General features: G+C 37.6%; 6 protein-coding genes and 1 long non-coding RNA gene across 9 annotated transcripts; 3 read left to right on the top strand and 4 right to left on the bottom strand.

Moving 5' to 3' along the window:
* Positions 1-516: 516 nt before the first annotated feature.
* Positions 517-1910, bottom strand: LOC132798346 (zinc carboxypeptidase A 1-like). Its single transcript, XM_060810167.1, has one exon. The coding sequence runs from the start codon at positions 1893-1895 to the stop codon at positions 558-560; it is 1338 nt and encodes a 445-aa protein (XP_060666150.1). The 5' UTR covers positions 1896-1910; the 3' UTR covers positions 517-557.
* Positions 1911-6028: 4118 nt separating this feature from the next.
* Positions 6029-8034, bottom strand: LOC132798351 (uncharacterized). 2 transcript variants are annotated; one of them, XR_009633930.1, is made up of 5 exons: positions 7944-8034; positions 7707-7870; positions 7514-7615; positions 7370-7435; positions 7178-7313 (listed from the first exon to the last, which is right to left on the bottom strand). It is a non-coding gene; the product is annotated as an uncharacterized LOC132798351 (long non-coding RNA). The 2 variants fall into 2 exon arrangements; XR_009633931.1 differs by lacking the exons at positions 7178-7313; positions 7370-7435 and adding an exon at positions 6029-6161.
* LOC132798348 (uncharacterized) lies at positions 7235-7950 on the top strand. The gene is made up of 2 exons (XM_060810168.1): positions 7235-7316; positions 7372-7950. The coding sequence occupies exons 1-2, from the start codon at positions 7269-7271 to the stop codon at positions 7888-7890; spliced, it is 567 nt and encodes a 188-aa protein (XP_060666151.1). The 5' UTR covers positions 7235-7268; the 3' UTR covers positions 7891-7950.
* A 4524-nt stretch (positions 8035-12558) lies between the features above and the next one.
* LOC132799015 (uncharacterized) lies at positions 12559-13415 on the top strand. Its single transcript, XM_060811113.1, has 2 exons — positions 12559-12615; positions 12670-13415. The coding sequence occupies exons 1-2, from the start codon at positions 12571-12573 to the stop codon at positions 13183-13185; spliced, it is 561 nt and encodes a 186-aa protein (XP_060667096.1). The 5' UTR covers positions 12559-12570; the 3' UTR covers positions 13186-13415.
* A 578-nt stretch (positions 13416-13993) lies between these two features.
* On the bottom strand, positions 13994-15387 carry LOC132784188 (zinc carboxypeptidase A 1-like). The gene has a single exon (XM_060789626.1). It carries the CDS (start codon positions 15370-15372, stop codon positions 14035-14037), a length of 1338 nt encoding a protein of 445 aa, XP_060645609.1. The 5' UTR covers positions 15373-15387; the 3' UTR covers positions 13994-14034.
* Positions 15388-15734: 347 nt separating this feature from the next.
* LOC132785257 (sodium channel protein Nach) lies at positions 15735-19291 on the top strand. Its single transcript, XM_060791257.1, has 5 exons — positions 15735-16135; positions 16206-16356; positions 17370-17563; positions 17621-17953; positions 18011-19291. The coding sequence occupies exons 1-5, from the start codon at positions 15735-15737 to the stop codon at positions 18123-18125; spliced, it is 1194 nt and encodes a 397-aa protein (XP_060647240.1). The 3' UTR covers positions 18126-19291.
* Positions 18969-20872, bottom strand: LOC132784179 (methionine aminopeptidase 2). Of its 2 annotated transcripts, XM_060789614.1 has the most exons (4): positions 20734-20872; positions 20486-20650; positions 19515-20333; positions 18969-19452 (listed from the first exon to the last, which is right to left on the bottom strand). In XM_060789614.1, the coding sequence occupies exons 2-4, from the start codon at positions 20604-20606 to the stop codon at positions 19025-19027; spliced, it is 1368 nt and encodes a 455-aa protein (XP_060645597.1). In that variant the 5' UTR covers positions 20607-20650; positions 20734-20872; the 3' UTR covers positions 18969-19024. The 2 variants fall into 2 exon arrangements, with proteins under 2 accessions (XP_060645597.1, XP_060645589.1); XM_060789606.1 differs by lacking the exon at positions 20734-20872 and having other exon boundaries at positions 20486-20697.
* Between the last annotated feature and the right edge of the window lie 53 nt (positions 20873-20925).

Genomic DNA, 20925 nt, shown 5'->3' with positions numbered 1-20925 from the left:
GCAATGAGAATATAGGCATATCAATCAATCATTCATTGTCGTGACAGCTTTTGACCCACGGTGACATGCCAGCTAATTGATGAGCCATACTAAATGCCAAAGAAGATAAAAATGTCTTTCAGACTGTATCGAGAATTCCTTATAACAAGATGGTTCAATTAGTTGAAGGGGAGTCCGAGAGCCGTCGACTCTTCAGAGATTTTCTACGCAATAGTTATATCAGCGGACTGCAGCCCTTTCTCTTGGACACCTCAGTGCGCTATGCCAAGTGAGTATCTCTGCGATTTCCCCCATTTGTGAGACCATTACAAAGTCTATTGACAGAGCTCTCTGGCTAACGTTTCTGGCTGTGATTGTAGTCTCGACCCACATCGTTATCGTCAACCTGACACTCGAGTACATCGTGCAACCCACTGAAATCCATATGTCCCCCAATCAGGTGCATGTGGCAAACAGTCCCTTTCCTGCCGTCGCCATCTGCAGCTCCAACATGATCAGCAAACGACAAATGCAAACTTATGCTGCCAAAATGTAAGTCGTTTATTTCGTAGTTCTTTTTAATCGAAGTATCCCAGAGTCTTGACCTCACTAACCATGGCCACAATCGAGTCCAACAACTCCTCGCTGGCAGGAATAATCTGGGCAGCGGGCAACCTGAAACCAGTTGCATGAGAGGTGGAAGAAGGACGCAGCTCATAGCAGAAAGCCATACGCACATCCTGAGTGCCATAAACCCAATCAACGCTGGCACCAGCTATGCCGTTGAAAACATCATAGATACTGCCACCAGTGTACTTGGTGTTGTAGCGCTTAGACACTGCGCTCACAGCGGCTTTGAACACTTGTTGGAAGTCCTTGACGTTGTCGGGCAACGACTTGGTGTGGCCATAAGGATACAGCAGATACTGCGAGTAAGAGTGGAGCGAGATGTACAGCTGAATCTTGTCCTTTATCGAGGCAATGTATTGCGACAGCGAATAAGTCTCGATCTCAGAGAAGGCCTCGGGACCGGCATAGGTGTCAGAGCAGGCATAGCTGCTGGCGCCCACCTCGTTCCAATGGAAACCCCAGTTGCGGTTAGGATCGGCGCCATAGCATCTGCCATAGGGAGTGCGAGTCTTGCGCCACAGGCGATCGTAGGTGTGGGAGTACACGAACCCATCGGGATTGGCATGGGGAATGACATACCAATTGTAGTTTTCGGCCAAGTTCTTGACGGAATCCACCTCAGAGGTCAGCAGTTGGTTGATGATGTAGGTGGCAGCTGCGGGACCAATCCATTCGCGAGCATGAATGCCAGCCTCCAGAAAGATGCCGGGCTTCTCGGCCCCGCTCTTGGAGATTTTTAGACCCAGAATCGAACGACCCTGGTAGGTCTTGCCACCCTCAATCAGGGTTACAGCATTGGAGTACTTCTTGGCCAGGGATTGCATCCAGTTATAGGTGTCATCCAGTTCATAGTACTGCACCCAGTTGTAGTCGGTGCTAGCGCGACCCTTGATGGCAACCTTTTCGTCGACCTCATCCATAGACTTCTGGAAATCCTTCGATTGCAGCTCGTATTTAATCTCAGCCTTGCCCATCAGGTCCAATAGATCGGGCACCTTGTGGGGAGCGACAACCATCTGAACATCTTTACCCACAATGTGCACACCATCTAGGAAGAGGATGGAGTCGGTGGAACCCTCCAGATTCTTCAGCACAGCAAGTTGAGCCTCGTTCGCTGCATTGGCCTTGTAGAGGCGATAGTTGTCATAGCGGACACGTTCCGCCTGGCCAACAGCAAGCGTGGCCAGCAGGCCAAAGAGAGCGAATATCAGAGACTTGTTCAGCGACATGGTTGTCGTTGGTATGAGTTTGCCGAAGATGTGTTGTGGTCTTATATAGGCGGGCATTTGTTGTCGCTAGATTCTTCGTGTCTGCTTGATTGTGGGGCGATAAGTTTGTCAAATGCATCTTTTTCCTTGCAGTTTGTCAATCTCTCGGGCTAAGTAAGCTGGTAAGGCGAAGTAAGAAATGTGTCTTATCAGCACAACCTAGCGGCAACTCATCCTTCGACTCCCCGATAGAATCACCGAAGTTAGTCGTCTTGGCGCGGCGACTGCTTCTGTTAACCAACTTTTACCTGCATGCCCACGATGAGTCGCAGTTTGACGTCGACGAATGAGGTTAACTTCATCGACTGCTCAGCAGCTACCACAATGGGAGCGACTACTCGGTGCACGACATATGTCCTGCATATAAGAGATGATTACACAATGACATATTTTAGTAATACAACGTTTCGGGTAAGAAATGAAATGTTTAAATGAATTTATTTAGATTTCTGCTCCAACTTAGAAAAATAATTATTAAAAACTAAATTATTTTTCTTATTTATTTCGATTTTAATCATACTTTTATTCATGTTTCTGGATTAATTGTTTTATTTATCTATTATATCATATATAGCATTTTTCAGTATTGCTAATTAAACTATTAGAACAAACACTAGCAATTGATTACGCGCCTCAGCACTGATAATCAATATTACGTTTTAAAAAAAATATTTGGCATATTTGAACCAAAATTTGAGTACTGCAATTCTTGTTTGTAGGAAATTGTAGCTACTTAGCTTTAGGTTTAGGTAGGTCCGGCTACCCCTACGAGGGTCGGAGCATACACCAGTGTAGGTCCGTATTTGTGTCGGTATAATGTATCTTCGTCTCAGAAATCGCACATTATGGAGGTAAAAGATCGTTTAGGGTCGAGGTATTTCAGACGTAGCCAGGATAACGCTGATTATTTTTTAATGGAAAATAACATTTTTAAATAGAGCGTTAGATCGAAATTAGCTGCCCTAACTCTAAAGCAGGGTAACGCGTTGTTAATATAGGTACACACATATATTGTATATTATACATATATACATATAGGACTCAATGTATTTAAGAAAATTTAAATAATTAACAAAAATCTTAAGAAAAATATTATTATTTTTCTGAAGTCAATGTAGCAGGATAAATGAATTTCTATTTAGCGTAGTACTTTTTTTACGGTACACTTTTTTCGAATAATAAACTTTCATAGCAAATATACTACGTTTTGGCTGCAACTATTTCCCAAGGATGATTATGCGACAATTCAGTCCAACACAAATGGCGCAATTCTTGTCGACCATGAAACTATAGTGGAAATTCCCATACAATCCAAATTCTTCGACAGCAGTGCTGCAGTGCGAGGTGTTACACCTGAGACGCGACGCTGCTATTTTTCCGAGGAGGGCAAGAGGATATTGAATCAGTAAGAGAGAAATCACGGTCAAATCCGTATAATATAAGTTTATACTACTATTCAATGGACGAGTGCCTGTTGCACTGTCGAATCGACAGCATGTTGCAGCATTGTTGTTGCGTCTCCTCGCCATTGGCAGGCAGTGCCAGGAATATCACCTACTGCACACTGCTCGATTTGCCATGTCTGATGAAGTGGAAGCGTGTTTGGTTCAGCTACACGGAATTCCCATATGTGCATCAGGATAATGAGGAAATTGAGACGGGCATTGATCAGTGTAACCATTGTTTGCCCACCTGCAATGGAGTCGACTTTGAGATTGTGAGTAATGTGGCCCCATTGCGCCGTACCTACAATTCATCTGGCTATTTCCATGGTTTGCTGTAAGTCAACATTCCACATGCTGATTCCATACAATAAATGCATATTCATATTTGCAGCAAAGGCTTGACCAACGATCGACCTTTGTCCATTATCAAGTTATTCTTCAGACTGCGCTTTGCTCAGGCAACTGAAATGGATATGGTTAGCGATTGGGTAGTTCTACTCAGTTGAGTCTGTCTTAACCTACTTATTACTTATTCTTTTCATTTAGCTGGGATTGGTTAAACAATTAACAAATTTGTAGAACTAGTGACAGCTTATTTAACATTCTAGTGTCCAAATGCTTGTTTTAATTTAACTTATTTAATTTCACGTTCTAGCTGTTTGTACTTTTTTATGAAAACCTTTAATTTTTGTGCTGTTTACAAACTGCAATGGCAAATTTATTATCATTTTTGGGACTTCCCTGTTTTTCACGATTGCAATGTAACGAACTGAATAATTGTTCAATAAAAGTAGAGATTATAAATTAGTCGCTTTAATGTCGGGTTGATTCAGTTCTCTTGTAATTTCCCAATCAGTAATAACGACTATCTTAAACAATTTTCTTAAATTTCTTTCTACAAATTAATAAGTTTAGTTATGCACTACAATTTTACAAATTGCAAACGTAGAATTTTTTTAATTTGTTGTTTGGGTCTTCCGTTGACAAGTATTACCAAAGTTCGCTTAACAACATTTTTCGCATATGCCGATCCCATTATTGAACTAGCTATGAGTTACATAAACTAAATTGCATATGCACATTATTCATTTTGTTGCAGATCGTTTTGATGTATGACTTTAGCATTATCAGCTATGTATATTGAAATTCTTCACTATCTGACGGGCAAATGGTTTGCGTAGTACTATCGAGCGTGCAGCAATAAAAAGAAGGGTGCTAAAACTAATAAGTTTAGTTATGCACTACAATTTTACATATTACATACGTAGATTTTTTCAACTTATTGTTTGGGTCTTCCCATGAGTATCAGACAAGTATTACAGAAGTTCGCTTAACAACATATTTCGCATTTACCGATCCCAGTATTGAGTCAGAATTAACCGATTTACATAAATTAAATTGCATACACAATATCTTTCATTATTCATTCTATTTCAAATCGTTTTGGTGGCATTCTATCGTTGATGTATGGCTTTAGCATTATCAGCTATATTGAAATACTTTACTTTCTGACGGGCAAATGGTTTGCGTACTACTATCGAGCGTGCAGCAATAAAAAGAAGGGTGCTAAAACATATGCAAACGTTTACAAATTTCACTGGAATGAGTTGCAGCCACATGCAGCTGCAGGATCCGTGCGTAAGCCGTGAATAATACAATATATGGGTAATTCTCTGGTAAATGTCACGTGCGACCAGCTTTTCAGTGACAAAAAAAACATAAACTAAAACGATTTTAAAAACAAGTGAAGGTTACTCTTAAAGCTTTGGATTAGCACTATTTTTAGAGCTAAGATTAATTTTAGGAACTTGTTCTGTTATACGATAAAATATATAAATTCGCTCATTTTTTGGTTTTGCGTACGAATTTGTTAATTTTTGCAATTATCAGAACAGAAAACAAAATAGAAACAAAAATCCAAAATCATTCTTAGCTCTAATTAAAGTACTAATCTAGAGCTATCAAAATAACCTTTTTTTATTTTTAAAATTGTTTCAGGTTATGTTTTTTTTTTGTCACTGAAAAGCTGGTCGCACGCGACATCCCTCAGAGAATTACCCATATGTAGAACAATAGATTTATGTGAATGTTTAGCAAGACACAGTATATATTGAAATCGCTTCAATTGCTTACACAAATTCAACAAATCGTATCGAACTTATATAAAACAAGTAAGAAATTTACAGTCGAGTGTACTCGACTGTGAGATACCCGCAACCCATTTTGAATAAAAGAAATATATTTTGCAATATTTTTTTGAAAATATACCGAATATATTGCAAAAATATTAAAAATATACCAAATGGTATATTTGGTATATCGATATAGTACCGCATTCAAAATATACCATAGACGGCCAGATTGTCAGTCAAAGCAAATAAGACCCCTAGTAAGTAGGTGTTTTTACCCATACAAAAGTATTTCTTTAATAACTTCGACAATTTTTATCTGATCGCAACCAAATTTTCAGGAATCATAACTACTATAGAAATTATTGTATATACCAAAATTCATAACTCTAGCTTACGCTTGTTATTCGATTTTTTATGCGTCCTTCTACCTGTTACATGCCTCTCCTGTCGGCACAAAGTTATAATACCCTATGGGTAGCGGGTATAAAAAGCCGGTTATACCAATAAAATCCTGTACACCAAATTTAGTTGTTGAGTTGTTGTTGAGTCAACGGAAACTCTATTTTGATATTTTACTCGTTTATTTAGTTAAAATTTGATAAATTGAAATTTTGAAAAATTAAATTTAATTTCGCAAGCATTTGCTGAGTCTGAGGGCAAAGAACAAGACCATTATTTTAATATTTTATTCTCTTATCTAGTTGAAACTGAAATAAAAAAAAATATTTAAAAAATAAAATTAAATATTGCAAGCATCAACACTAATCTTTTCATTTCAAAAAAGTTATAACGTAATGGGAGCAATAATTAATAATACAGCACAAGAATATTCATGACCGAAATCATACTTCTATCAGTCTGCTTCTTAGAGAGAGCAAAGTTGACAACGCTATGTTTAAAACAAGTTTGCTTGCACGATCATAGTCTAAAACAAGTTAGAAAGCTACAGTCGAGTGTGCTCGACTGTGAGATACCCGCTACCCATTTTGAATAAAAGCAAAATATTGCGGTATATTTTCAAAATATACCTTAAATACTACAAAAATACTAAAAATTTACCAAACGGTATATTTAGTATATCGATATAGTATCACATTCAAAATATACCATAGACAGCACAATATACCAGATTGTCGGCCAAAGCAACTAAGACCCCTAGTAAGTAGGCGTTTATGCCCATTCAAAAGTATTTCTTTAATATCCCACAATTTTTATGTATACACAAAAAATCGCAGCTCTAACTTTAAAATTGCGCTTGTTATTATTTTTTGATTTGCGGGGGCGGAAGTGGGCGTGGCATAAATTGAAAACAAACTTGATCTGCATGCAAACATAACAAATGTAGTCGGAAAAAAAGTATAGCTCTATCTCTTATAGTCTCTGAGCTCTAAGTGATTATACGGACGGACGGACTGACAGACAGACGGACATGGCTAGATCGTCTCGGCTGTTGACGCTGATCAAGAATATATATACTTTAAAGGGTCGGATATGCCTTCTTATACCTGTTAGATACATCTCCTGTCGGCACAAAGTTATAATACCCTTATACCCTATGGGTAGCGGGTATAATATATAAGTGGAAAGTGAAATAAAACTGGAAGTTTTTATATTTAATGTATATAACATACCATATATGTATATAAATATTAAAATATATGTATAAATATATATGTATGTATGTTTTTCTCAGAAATCTAAGCACTCAACTATTCTACATTTTCGGATCGTGATTGCGTGATCAGTCGGTGCCTGCTATATAAGCTGATAAATATGCATTTGAAACGTTAGTACGATTTCAATATTTTTTGAAGATGCGCATTGCTTATACAGCGATTCTCGCCATCCTGGTGTGTGTCCTGGTAAATAATAATAAACAGTGGGTTTGAGTTTTTAAAATAACAAAAGCATTTACAGAGCATCGGAAGATCTGATCTAGCCTCCAGCCTCCAACATGATTTGAAAGAAGCTGCTGTCGAGACTAAAATCCTCGTCAACAAAGCCGAAATACAATCTTTCATTAAAATAATTGAAGCAATTGAGGCGAATAAAATTTTACCTGAAGAGGATCTTCCAAAGTGGCATGCATATGCTGTTCAGTTGAAATCTTGGAATGTTACTATCGATGACGATCATAATAAGCCCCTAAGCAGTCTTATACCTCATGAGTCAGTAGAGGAAGATAATAGAAAATTAAATGAATATTCGAATGGTGCCTACTCCAAAATTCTATCCGATCTATCTAAACTCACCTCACAATATTATACGGCTTTCCAGATTAAAGCATCTAATATTATAAATGCAGCAAAAGAATCCGGATATACCAATAGTAACGTGGACATCACATTTGCCAAATTGTCTATGTCAGAAGGCGATGAACAAGAATTCTATTTCGATGTTTTTCTAGCTTCTCTAACTAGGGGCGAAACAAAATAAAAAATTTAAAAATAAAATGAACTTATGCAATATACTCTATTGATTGATCGCACCATTAGCCGTTTGCAAGTGTGTATGCGAGAAATGTTTTTGGATTGGTTTTTATTAAGAGCATTAAATTTTAATATTTATCGCATTGTATGGAGCACATATATTTGGTTCTATCAGTCCCAAGCAATTTATGAATATTATTTGTTTTTTAATAGTATGTTATTTTTTAGGAAAGTAGAAAGTAATACTCCAACATTAATTTTCAATTTTTTTCAATTTCTAAAAATTTTTCGATTTTTTTCAATTTTCAAGATTTTTTTCAATTTTCAAAATTTAGCCGATCTTACAATTTTTTTCAATTTCCACAATTTTTGTGGATTTTACAATTTTATGAATTTCTAAAATTGCCGATTTTTACATTTTTTGCAATTTTCAAAATTTTGCCGAATTTACAATTTTCAAAACTGCCGATTTTTACAATTTTTTTAATTTTTAAAATTTTGCCGATTTTACTATATTTTCAAATTCCAAATATTGCCGATTTTTACATTAATTTCATTTTCCAACATTTTTCCGATTTTTAAAATTGTACCGATACTACAAATTTTTTCGCTAAAATCGCTTGCTCACTCAACCATTCATTATTTAATTTTATTTATTTATTTTTATTTTTTTTTATTTTTGTTCAATTTTAAAGATTCGATCGACGTTGTTGTTGATAGATAATAGATTTTTTATTTTATTTTATTTCATTTTATTTTTTTTTTTCATTATTTCAGATTCGATCGACTTGCTCGCGGCATTGCTGACTGTAAAATAAATGTAAATGATTTTTCAATTTCCAAAGTTTTTACATTTTTTCAATTTTCAAAACTTATTTTCATTTTTTTTTTCGATCGTCTTGCTCGTGGCGTTGCTGACTGTAAAAAAAATATAAATGTATAAATACATAATATCGTAATATTGTGTATGCTACGTTACGCTCACAGCCTACTTACTGTTATTCATTGCAACCATGTCGGTGGAGTAAAATTCGCGCTGTCGAACGGGATAAAAATATCGTATAGCAGTCTCCTGGCTCTAAACTACCTCCCTACAAATTTTCACTCAAATCTGTTCTGCCGTTCTTGATTTATAAGTGGTGAAACTTTATAGACTTTCTTTTATATATGGGCAAATCCTACGTGTCGCACGCTACATTCGCACGATTTTAGCTAATGAAAATCAATTTTTTTGGGGGTTTTTTAAAGATTCACCGTAAACTTTTGTTATGTGTTTAGAGTGAATTGAGTACTTTCGGAGGGTATAAGATTCAATTTCACTGGAGTCACTGTTTTGAAAATAATTAATAAAATTGTGACGTGTCGCACGCTACACAAAGTGGAAGTTAGTTTCAAAATTTTCATTTCAAACACAATTTTTAGCGAATTCTGCAAAATAAACCCTATGAAAGTTAATATCCTAAAGAAAGTTAAGAATGTTAGAAGACAAAAACCGATCGTTTGGTCTTAATAATGTTTATAGATTTTTAGCAAAGCCGTAAACCCATTGTGTCGCACGCTACGTGTCGCACGCTACATATTTTCCGCTGGCATTAACATAAGACAAATATCTTTTTATTTAAACTAAACATTATTTATTATATTCATAAATGTGCTTAACAATTATTTCAACGTGATTTACTTTTGATTTGTATGTAAGCCCAAGCATAGGCAAAAAATTGTGAAGAATACAAAAGGAATTTGAAGGTGTGCGCAGAGCACGAATGTAAGTAAAATTATGAAAATTATAATGAAAATTGGGTTTGATACAAATTTTTGCATTTATAATGATCGAAATTTCTTTTTGTGCTTTAAATTCTTAAAATTCGATATCTACTTTAATGTTTCATATAAAGAAACATTACAAAATGTGAAATTTAAAAATTGATCGCTGGTGGACTGTTTCTAGGATTTGCCCATATATGGGTAATTCCATGGCGAAATTTGTCCCGTGCGAGATTTTTTACACTGCACTGCAGTGAAAATAACATAAACTGAAACAATTTTTAAAATAAGTGAATGTTATTCTTAAAGCTCTAGATAAGCACTATACTTAGAGCTAAGATTGATTTTAGGAACTTAATCTGTTTTCCGATAAAATATATAATTTCGTTAATTTTTTGGTTTTGCGTACGAATTTGTTAATTTTTGCAATTATCAGAACAGAAAACAAAACAGAAAGAAAATTCCAAAACCATTCTTAGCTCAAATTAAAGTACTTATCTAGAGCTATACAAATAATAATGTGCACCTTAACATAGACATAGCTGAACATTCAAGCCATGTCGCACTAAGCATCAGAATCTGAATTTCGTGAGTTTACCGCTCAATTGTATAAGTCTTTTAAAATTAGGGCATTTGATATTATAAATGTAGCAAAAAAAAAAGCCGGTTATACCAATAAAATCCTGTACACCGAACGACGGGAAATCTATTTTGATATTTTGCTCGTTTATTTAGCTAAGATTTTGATAAAATGAATGAATGAAAAATTAAATTAAATTCCGCAAGCATTGGACCTTAAACTTGGAATGGGAGCATTTATTATTAATAAAACACTAGAGTAAATTAAGCTGAATCATACTTCTAGTGACCTTTTCTTAGTGATAGCAGCTTTTGCTACTGTCACAGTCTAAAGCCAAGAAAACTGATTTAAAACTATAAGAGGTCGAGGTAAATTATAAGAGGTCGATTCAAAATCTGTGCTTCCTATATAATATGATACATAGGCTCTCAAAATGTTAGTACGATTTAAATATTTTGTTAAGATGCGTTTTGCGTATACAGCGATTCTCGCTCTCTTGGTGTGCCTACGTACAATATATTATTGCATTAGCTGAAGCAATTCAGGCGAGTAGTGTTTCACCTAAAGACGACATTGAAAAGTGGCAAACCTTAAACTAAATCAAAATCTGGAATGTGACCATCGCAGATGATTACAGGTTACCACAAATCAGTCTCGCGCCTCGATCGCCAAAAAGGGAAATTGATAAGGACAAATGAAATGAATACTCAAATAGTGCCTTCTCCAAACTTATACTTTTATCTGTTTCTATGCTTTGCGAAGTTGACAACACTATTTTTAATACAACAAGTTTGTTTGCAAATTTCGCCACGATCATAGTCTAAAATAAATAAAATAAAACTGGAAGTTTTTTTTATTAAATGTAAATAACATATATGTTATATAATTATTAATATATATATATATATATATATAAATATGTTTTTCCCAAATCTAAGCACTCAATTATTCTACATTTTCGGATTGCGATTGGGTGATCAGTCGGTGCCTGCTATATAAGCTGATAAATATGCTTTTGAAACGTTAGTTCGACTTAAATATTTTTTGAAGATGCGCATTGCTTATACAGCGATTCTCGCCATCCTGGTGTGTGATCTGGTAAATAATTATAAGGAGTGGGTTTCCGTTTTTACATAACGACAATATTTACAGACCATCGGAAGTACTGCTCCAGCCTCCAGCCTCGAACATGATTTGAAAGAAGCTGCTGTCGAGACTAAAATCCTCGTCAACAAAGCCGACGTACAATCTCTCATTAAATTAATTGAAGTAATTGAGGCGAATAAGATTTTACCAGAAGAGGATCTTCCAAAGTGGCATGCATATGCTGTTCAGTTAAAATCTTGGAATGTTACTATCGATGACGATTATAATAAACCCCAACGCAGTCTTCTGCCAGTGCCAGGACCAGAAGAGTATAGAAAATTAGATGAATATTCCAATGGTGCCCACTCCAAAATTGTATCCGATCTACGTAAACTCACCGCTCAATATTATACGGATTTCCAGATTAAAGCATCTAATATTATAAATGCAGCAAAAGAATCCGGATATACCAATATAATTCTGGATAGCTTTTTTGCTGATTTTGCTATAGCAGAAGGCGATCGACGACAAATCTATTTCGATATTTTACTATCTCGTCTAATTAAGGGTAAATCTTAAAAACTCATATATTCAACAATTTTATGTATACTCCAACATTAATTCTTTTTCACCTCTAATTAGCCTGAAAATCAGGAGAAATTGATAAGGACAAACTAAATGAATACTCGAATGGTGTCTTCTCCAAACTTTTATCCGATCTGCATAAACTCAGCGCTCAATATTATACGTCGTTTAAGAATAGGGCCTCTGATATTATAAATGTAGTAAAATAGGCAGGATATGCCAATTTAATCCTAAATACCAAAATTAAATATTGCAAGCATCAACACTAATCTTTTCATTTCAAAAAAGTTATAACGTAATGGGAGCAATAATTACTAATACAGCGCAAGAATATTCATGGCCGAAATCATACTTCTATCAGTCTGCTTCTTAGAGAGAGCAAAGTTGACAACACTATTTTTAGTACAAGTTTGCTTGCAAAATTCGCCACAATCATAGTCTAAAATAAAGGAAAGTGAAATAAAACTGGAAGTTTTTATATTTAATGTATATAACATATATGTATATAATTATTAATATATATGTATAAATATATATGTATGTTTTTTCACAAATCTAAGCACTCAACTATTCTACATTTTCGGATCGCGGTCGCGTGATCAGTCGGTGCCTGCTATATAAGCTGATAATTATGCATTTGAAACGTTAGTACGACTTAAATATTTTCTGAAGATGAGTGTTTCGTACACAGCGATTCTTGCACTCCTGTGTGTTCTGGTAAATAATTATAAACAGTGGGTTTGCGTTTTTAAATAACGAAAGCATTTACAGAGCATCGGAAGTTCTGCTCTAGCGTCCAGCCTCGAACATGATTTGAAAGAAGCTGCTGTCGAGACTAAAATCCTCGTCAACAAAGCCGCCGTACAATTTCTCATTAAATTAATTGAAGTAATTGAGGCCAATAAGATTTTACCTGAAGAGGACCTTCCAAAGTGGCATGCATATGCTGTTCAGTTAAAATCTTGGAATGTTACTATCGATGACGATTATAATAAGCCCCAACGCAGTCTTCTGTCTCAGTCGCCACAAGAAGCGTATAGAAAATTAAATGAATATTCGAATGGTGCCTACTCCAAAATTCTATCCGATCTACGTAAACTCACCGCTCAATATTATACGGCTTTCCAGATTAAAGCATCTAATATTATAAATGCAGCAAAAGAATCCGGATATACCAATAACAACCTGGATATCACATTCGCCAAATTGTCTACGTCAGAAGGCGATCAACAACAATTCTATTTCGATGTTTTACTATCTTCTCTAACTAGGGGTGAAGCAAAATGAAAAATTTGAAAATAAAATTAAATTATGCAGTATATTGATTAGCCATTTGCAAGTGTGCATGCGAGAAATGTTTTTGGATTGGTTTTTTGTTAAGAGCATTAAATTTCAATATTTATCGCATTGTATGGAGCACATATATTTGGTTCTATGAGTCCCAAACAATTTATGAATATTATTTGTTTTTTTAATAGTATGTTATTTTTTGGGAAAGTAGAAAGTAATAAATCTAATAAAACACAAAATTCAATAATTGTATGTATACTCCAACATTAATTTTTCTTCACTTCCAATTAGCCTGCAATGAGAATTTAGGCATATCAATCAATCATTCATTGACAGCTCTTGACACACCGTGATATGCCAGCTAATTGATGAGCCATACTAAATGCCAAAGATGATAAAAATGTCTTTCAGACTGTATCGAGAATTCCTTATAACAAGATGGTTCAATTAGCTAAAGGGGAGTCCGAGAGCCGTCGACTCTTCAGAGATTTTCTACGCAATAGTTATATCAGCGGACTGCAGCCCTTTCTCTTTGAGACCTCAGTGCGCTATGCCAAGTGAGTATGACTGCAGTTTCCCTCTTTTGTGAGACCATTACAAAGTCTATTGACAGAGCTCTCTGGCTAACGTTTCTGGCTGTGATTGTAGTCTCGACCCACATCGTTATCGTCAACCTGACACTCGAGTACATCGTGCAACCCACTGAAATCCATATGTCCCCCAATCAGGTGCATGTGGCAAACAGTCCCTTTCCTGCCGTCGCCATCTGCAGCTCCAACATGATCAGCAAACGACAAATGCAAACTTATGCTGCCAAAATGTAAGTCGTTTATTTCGTAGTTCTTTTTAATCGAAGTATCCCAGAGTCTTGACCTCACTAACCATGGCCACAATCGAGTCCAACAACTCCTCACTGGCAGGAATAATCTGTGCAGCGGGCAACCTGAAGCCAGTTGCATAAGAGGTGGAAGAAGGACGCAGCTCATAGCAGAAAGACATGCGCACACCCTGAGTGCCATAAGCCCAATCAATGCTGGCACCAGCTGCTGGATAGATGGCATCATAGACGTTGCCACCAGTGTACTTGGTGTTGTAGCGCTTGGACACTGCGCTTACAGCGGCATTGAACACTTGCTGGTAGTCCTTGACGTTGTCGGGCAACGACTTGGTGTGGCCATAAGGATAAAGCAGATACTGGGAGTAAGCGTGGAGCGAGATGTACAGCTGAATCTTGTCCTTTATCGAGGCAATGTATTCGGACAGTGACTGGGTTTCGATCTCAGAGAAGGCTTTGGGTCCAGCGTAGGTATCGGAGCAGGCACTGCTGCTGGCGCCCACCTCGTTCCAGTGGAAGGCCCAGTTGCGGTTAGGATCAGCGCCATAGCAGCTGCCATAGGGAGTGCGAGTCTTGCGCCACAGGCGATCATTGGTGTGGGTGTAAACGAAGCCGTCGGGATTGGCATGGGGAATGACATACCAATTGTAGTTCTCGGCCAAGTTCTTGACAGAATCCACCTCAGAGGTCAGCAATTGGTTGATGATGTAGGTGGCAGCTGCGGGAGCGATCCATTCGCGAGCATGAATGCCAGCCTCCAGGAAGATGCCGGGCTTCTCGGCCCCGCTCTTGGAGATTTTTAGACCCAGAATCGAACGACCCTGGTAGGTCTTGCCACCCTCAATCAGGGTTACAGCATTGGGATACTTCTTGGCCAGGGATTGCATCCAGGTATAGGTGTCATCCAGTTCATAGTACTGCACCCAGTTGTAGTCGGTGCTAGCGCGACCCTTGATGGCAACCTTTTCGTCGACCTCATCCATAGACTTCTGGAAATCCTTCGATTGCAGCTCATATTTAATCTCAGCCTTGCCCATCAGGTCCAATAGATCGGGCACCTTGTGGGGAGCGACAACCATCTGAACATCTTTACCCACAATGTGCACACCATCTAGGAAGAGGATGGAGTCGGTGGAACCCTCCAGATTCTTCAGCACAGCAAGTTGAGCCTCGTTCGCTGCATTGGCCTTGTAGAGGCGATAGTTGTCGTAGCGGACACGTTCCGCCTGGCCAACAGCAAGCGTGGCCAACAGGCCAAAGAGAGCGAATATCAGAGACTTGTTCAGCGACATGGTTGTCGTTGGTATGAGTTTGCCGAAGGTGTGTTGTGGTCTTATATAGGCGGGCATTTGTTGTCGCTAGATTCTTCGTGTCTGCTTGATTGTGGGGCGATAAGTCAATCAAAGGCATCTTATTTATTGTCCTTGCAGTTTGTCAATCTCTTGGGCTTTAAATAAGCTGGTAAGGCGAAGTAAGAATTTTGTCTTATCAGCACAAATATTGATTATAAATCATGCAATCGTAAATATAAAAATGATTACAAATTGCAGTTTTGTTATTTTGATTAATGAAATTTAATCATTTGTATTTCACAAAATAACAAAGAATATTTTAGGTATTTAAACTTAAATTATTTAAAAAATCAGAAGCTATTTATATGTGACTATTATGTGGCCAATTCTATTTGAATTCACGCTCAACTTGCATGCTAATGTCAAATCTAATCGACAGCTATCTACACCAGTCAACACACAATCCACAACCGAGTGGCAACTCCTCCTTCTACTCCCCGATAGAATCCCCGCAGTTAGACGTCTTGGCGCGACGACTGCTTCTGTTGGCCAACTTTTACCTGCATGCCCACGATGAGTCGCAGTTAGACGTCGAGGAATTAGGTCAACTTCATCGACTGCTCAGCAGCTACCACAATGGGAGCGACTACTCGGTGCACGATATACTCAGGGAGTTATCGCCCGACTGCGGTGACTTGGTGCTGCGTGGGATAATCTATGGCGCGCCAGTGAACACAAGTCAGCTATTTATCAAGCGAACCACTTCGTCGGGTGTGTGCTGCATATTTAACTATCGTCGACCAAGTGATTCGCAATATCCGTGAGTGAGAAATTTAGAAAAGTACTTGTCCAAAGTCTAAGCTAATGGAATGCACATTTTTTTTATGCAGATGGAAGCGTGCGCTGGAGGATGCTGAACTGTATGCATTGCCACATGTTATGTTCGAGTCGAATTCCATTTTAAATGGCATACAATTTGTGCTGCAGGACACAACGAAAGATGATTACACAATGACATATTTTAGTAATACAGCGTTTCGGGTAAGAAATTTATTGAAATGAATTCATTTCGATTTCTGTTCCAACTTATAAAAATAATTACTAAAAACTAAATAATTTTCTTATTGATTTCGATTTTAATCATGATTTTATTCATGTTTCTGGATTAATCGTTTTAATTATATATTATATCAAATAAAGCATTTTTCAGTTTTACTCTATTAGAACAAACAGAGATTTTTTTATGATCCGTTTAGCACTGATAATAAATATTACGTTTTCAAATAATTTATATGCCGGATTAAAATATTTGGCTTATTTGAACCAAAATTTGAGTAGTACAATTCTTTTTTGTAGCAAATTGTACCTCTTTAGCTTTAGGTTTAGGTAGATCCGGCTGCCCCTACGAGAGGCGGAGCATTACCAGTGGAGGTCCGTATTTGTGCCGGTATAAGGTATCTTCGTCTCAGAAATCGCACAGTATGCAGGCAAAAGATCGTTTAGGCACTAGGTATTTCAGCCGTAGGCGCTAGACATAGACAGAGAAGATGGGCCACTGTTTCCTTAACTTCGGACTCGATGTAGTTCTTTACCCAAAGAAGAATTTTAAAATAAAATAAGTGATTGCTTTTTTAATCTGTGATTAAAACGGGCAAGTTTTACTCTCAGTTCTGCTTCTGGGTACTTAATAGATTTGGGTTTCACTGACTATAAATATTCATACTAATAATTTATACTAGATATTGAATTGAATGATGTAAGGTATGAGAATAAAATGTTTGTTGATCAAAAAACATTTTGTTCATAAGTATACTAACAACTTTCAAGCAATTACTTGCACACTTACCTATTATATATGTGTTAAAAATATCGATCATGTACAATTTGATTTTTACAATAATTTCTCAAAAATTGATGTGAGAATATTTATTGATGCAAATAATTATAAAAATCTTTACTGAAGTTAATGTACACAGATAAATTTAATTATGTATTTAGCGTAGTACTTTTTTTTCGGTAAAATTTTTTTTCATAGCAAATATACTACGTTTTAGCTTCAACTATTTCCCAAGGATGATTATGCGACAATTCAGTCCAACACAAATGGCGCAATTCTTGTCGACCATGAAACCATAGTGGAAATTCCCATACAACCCAAATTCTTCGACAGCAGTGCTGCAGTGCGAGGTGTTACACCTGAGACGCGACGCTGCTATTTTTCCGAGGAGGGCAAGAAGATATTGAATCAGTAAGAGGGAAATCACGGTCAGAAATCCGTATAATAACATTATTTAATATTTTGAAGATCCTACTACTCAATGGACGAGTGCCTGTTGCGTTGTCGAATCGACAGCATGTTGCAGCATTGTGGTTGCGTCTCCTCGCCATTGGCAGGCAGTGTCATGAATATCACCTACTGCACACTTCTCGATTTGCCATGTCTGATGAAGTGGAAGCGCGTTTGGTTCAGCTACACGGAATTCCCATATGTGCATCAGGATAATGAGGAAATTGAGACGGGCATTGATCAGTGTAACCATTGTTTGCCCACCTGCAATGGAGTCGACTTTGAGATTGTGAGTAATGTGGCCCCATTGCGCCGTACCTACAATTCATCTGGCTATTTCCATGGTTTGCTGTAAGTCAACATTCCACATGCTGATTCCATACAATAAATGCATATTCATATTTGCAGCAAAGGCTTGACCAACGATCGACCTTTGTCCATTATCAAGTTATTCTTCAGACTGCGCTTTGCTCAGGCAACTGAAATGGATATGGTTGGCGATTGGGTAGTTCTGCTCAGTTGAGTCTGTCTTAACTTACATATATTCTTTTCATTATCTGAGATTGGTTAAACAGATTGGCTGTTTTAATTTAACTTATTTAATTGCACACTTTAAACGTTCTAGCTGTTTGTACTTTTTTATGTAAAAACTTTACTTTTTGTGTTTTGCAATTTTACAAACTGCAGGGGCAAATTTATTATCATTTTTGGGACTTCCCTGTTTTAATTGTTCAACAAAAGTAGAGATTATAAATTAGTCGCTTTCATGTCGAGTTTAGACAGTTCTCTTGTAATTTCCCTATCAGTAATAATGACTATCTTAAACAATATAACAAACAATTACCAACGTAGATTTTTTCAATTTATTGTTTGGGTCTTCCGTTGAGTATCGGACAAGTATTAGAGAAGTTCGCTTAACAACATATTTCGCATTTACCGATCCCAGTATTGAGTCAGAATTAACCGAGTTACATAAATTAAATTGCATTCACAATATCGTTCATTATTCATTCTATTGCAGATCGTTTTGGTGGAATTCTATCGTTGATGTATGGCTTTAGCATTATCAGCTATATTGAAATACTTTACTATCTGACGGGCAAATGGTTTGTGTACTACTATCGAGTGTGCAGCAATAAAATGAAGTGTTCTAAAACAGATGCAAACGTTTACACATTTCACTGGAATGAGTTGCAGCCACGTGCAGCTGCACGATCAGTGCGTAAGCCGTGAATAATACAACATATGTAGAACAATAGATTTATGTGAATGCTTAGCACAAGACACAGTATATATTGAAATCGCTTCAATTGCTTATATAAATTCAACAAATCGTATCGAACTTATATAAAATAAACTGCAGTTATGTATGTTTGTTTGTTGTGTATTCTAATGCCAAAACTTGTCCTTCTCATCCTCGACCTAATAATCATCGCCACGAGACACGACCTCCTTGCAAGTGGGCCGCAGCATAATGGTGTGCTCATATTGAGCCGTGTAACAGCCCTTAGTGTCGCACAATGGTGGATAGGCCTCGACAATACCCTTGTCGCATAGATCCTTCAATGCCATTTGATATTTGGTGGCGCCAGCGCGATCCAGCCAACGTTTGCAGAAGGCTAAGGTGCCGAAGTGTTTGTTGATCGTGCCCAACAATTGCTTGGAAGACTGCAGACGCAATGGCACAAATGGCAAATCAAAGTTCTTCATGTAATGCGAGCAGTCCATGTCATCGTGGACCATTCCGCGACCTGTCGAGCCGAATGTCTCGATGGCATAGAACTCATCCTCCTCCATGCGTGTGGATTCACCACCCTTAACAATTGGCACCGTTTTGCCAGCATGAATACCTGCAAGATACCAATCAAATTAAAATATCCAATTTACTCTACTGGTTAATTTCATTGCTTACGGTACGGGCTAATCGAGTGTCCGTTTAAATTACGTATGGCCTTGATGGGATAGGTTTTGCCATCGAGCTCGATTTCATACGATTCCATCACCTCTTGAATAGCTGAGCCAATGTCGCATAGGCGCACATCAATGCCCGCCTCCTTGATGCCAGTGTTAGTGGCCTCCTTGACAGCCTGCAACAACTTGTCGTACTTATTGTTGAACGTCAGCGTAAACGCACAGTCAATGATGCGTCCCTTGATGTGTGTGCCAAAATCAATTTTGCACACATCATCGTACTGCAGCACAGTAGTATCACCAGCATTGGGCGTATAATGGGCAGCGCAATGATTGAGCGAGCATCCGGTGGGAAAAGCTAAGCCAGCATCCAGACCATTCTCACCAATTAGACGACGTGCCGTGTTTTCCAGCTCCTCACAGATTTGTATCATGGTCATGCCTGGCTTAATGTAGTTTTGCATATACTGACGTGTCTGACGATGTGCTTCGGCTGCCTGCCGCAGCTCCTGGTAGATGTCGTTATTCACGCGATCGAGGGCACGTTTCTCCTCTGAAGTGAAGCGGTCCTTGGCAGTGCGATCGTCGGGCATATCCTTTGGAGTAGGATGCTCCATAATCTGACCCTCTGGATAGATGTTATTGGGGAAGAGCTCGGAAATGGGAATGGTTGGAGGATTTGTTTGACCACCTCCTGATTTCTTGCCCTTGTTCTTCTTCTTGGCCGGCTGACCGGTTCCTGTTGGCGCCTTTTTCTCAGCATCACCATTTGTGGTCGTCTCTGGCTCACCCCCCTCGGCTATCTTTTTAGCAGCAGCCTCTGAATTATTGCAAATATGTAAGTAGGGAAAGAATTGCGCATGTGAAATATGAATGTACATACAAACACACAAGTATGTGCTCATATTTATATATATATGTATGTACATCAGCATGTGTGCAAAAGTGCATTTGGAATTTCAGGTCACTCACCTTGCCGTAGTTTCTTGTTGTTCGGCTTTGGCTTCTTCTGTTTTTTACCATCTTCGCCGGCAGCTGTTGCAGCCACTTCGGACACAACGTCCTCAACTTTTGGTGTCTCCACGGCTGACATAATATCAATGCTTTTTGTGTAAAATTGCAAAAAGTAACTTGCGGCTACAAAAGCAATGAGTGATGAAGTTAAAGCACGAGGTTAGTGATGAGAAGAAACGCACACACGATATATTTTAGCACGTTACCGATAAGTTATATCGCTTATTTAGAACACGCACAATTTTGAACTTTACTCCATTCGGCTAACTTAATTTTATAAGCTTATCTGATTGATAATAAAATGAAAATCACCATTTTCCAGTATATGGTATTGTCTCAAATGAACAATTCTATTATAATGCAACTATTGTGATTGTATCAACATCGTCTTTATCGAT

This window comes from Drosophila nasuta, chromosome 2L (genome assembly GCF_023558535.2).
Source record: "Drosophila nasuta strain 15112-1781.00 chromosome 2L, ASM2355853v1, whole genome shotgun sequence".
Classification (NCBI taxonomy): Eukaryota; Metazoa; Arthropoda; class Insecta; order Diptera; family Drosophilidae; genus Drosophila; species Drosophila nasuta.
This window is presented reverse-complemented; position numbering and strand designations above follow the sequence as displayed.

Excerpts from the sequence above, each read along its gene's own strand:
- LOC132798346 (XM_060810167.1), bottom strand. The coding sequence starts at position 1,895 with ATGCCCGCCTATATAAGACCACAACACATCTTCGGCAAACTCATACCA.
- LOC132784188 (XM_060789626.1), bottom strand. The coding sequence starts at position 15,372 with ATGCCCGCCTATATAAGACCACAACACACCTTCGGCAAACTCATACCA.
- LOC132799015 (XM_060811113.1), top strand. The coding sequence starts at position 12,571 with ATGAGTGTTTCGTACACAGCGATTCTTGCACTCCTGTGTGTTCTG. Across the intron at positions 12,616-12,669 it reads TTGCACTCCTGTGTGTTCTG|AGCATCGGAAGTTCTGCTCT; the intron begins GTAAATAATTAT and ends AAGCATTTACAG.
- LOC132798348 (XM_060810168.1), top strand. The coding sequence starts at position 7,269 with ATGCGCATTGCTTATACAGCGATTCTCGCCATCCTGGTGTGTGTCCTG. Across the intron at positions 7,317-7,371 it reads CCATCCTGGTGTGTGTCCTG|AGCATCGGAAGATCTGATCT; the intron begins GTAAATAATAAT and ends AAGCATTTACAG.
- LOC132785257 (XM_060791257.1), top strand. The coding sequence starts at position 15,735 with ATGTCAAATCTAATCGACAGCTATCTACACCAGTCAACACACAATCCA. Across the intron at positions 16,357-17,369 it reads TTAGTAATACAGCGTTTCGG|CTTCAACTATTTCCCAAGGA; the intron begins GTAAGAAATTTA and ends ACTACGTTTTAG. Across the intron at positions 17,954-18,010 it reads GGCTATTTCCATGGTTTGCT|CAAAGGCTTGACCAACGATC; the intron begins GTAAGTCAACAT and ends TCATATTTGCAG.
- LOC132784179 (XM_060789614.1), bottom strand. The coding sequence starts at position 20,606 with ATGTCAGCCGTGGAGACACCAAAAGTTGAGGACGTTGTGTCCGAAGTG. Across the intron at positions 20,334-20,485 it reads CAACAAGAAACTACGGCAAG|AGGCTGCTGCTAAAAAGATA; the intron begins GTGAGTGACCTG and ends GCAATAATTCAG. Across the intron at positions 19,453-19,514 it reads ACACTCGATTAGCCCGTACC|GTATTCATGCTGGCAAAACG; the intron begins GTAAGCAATGAA and ends GGTATCTTGCAG.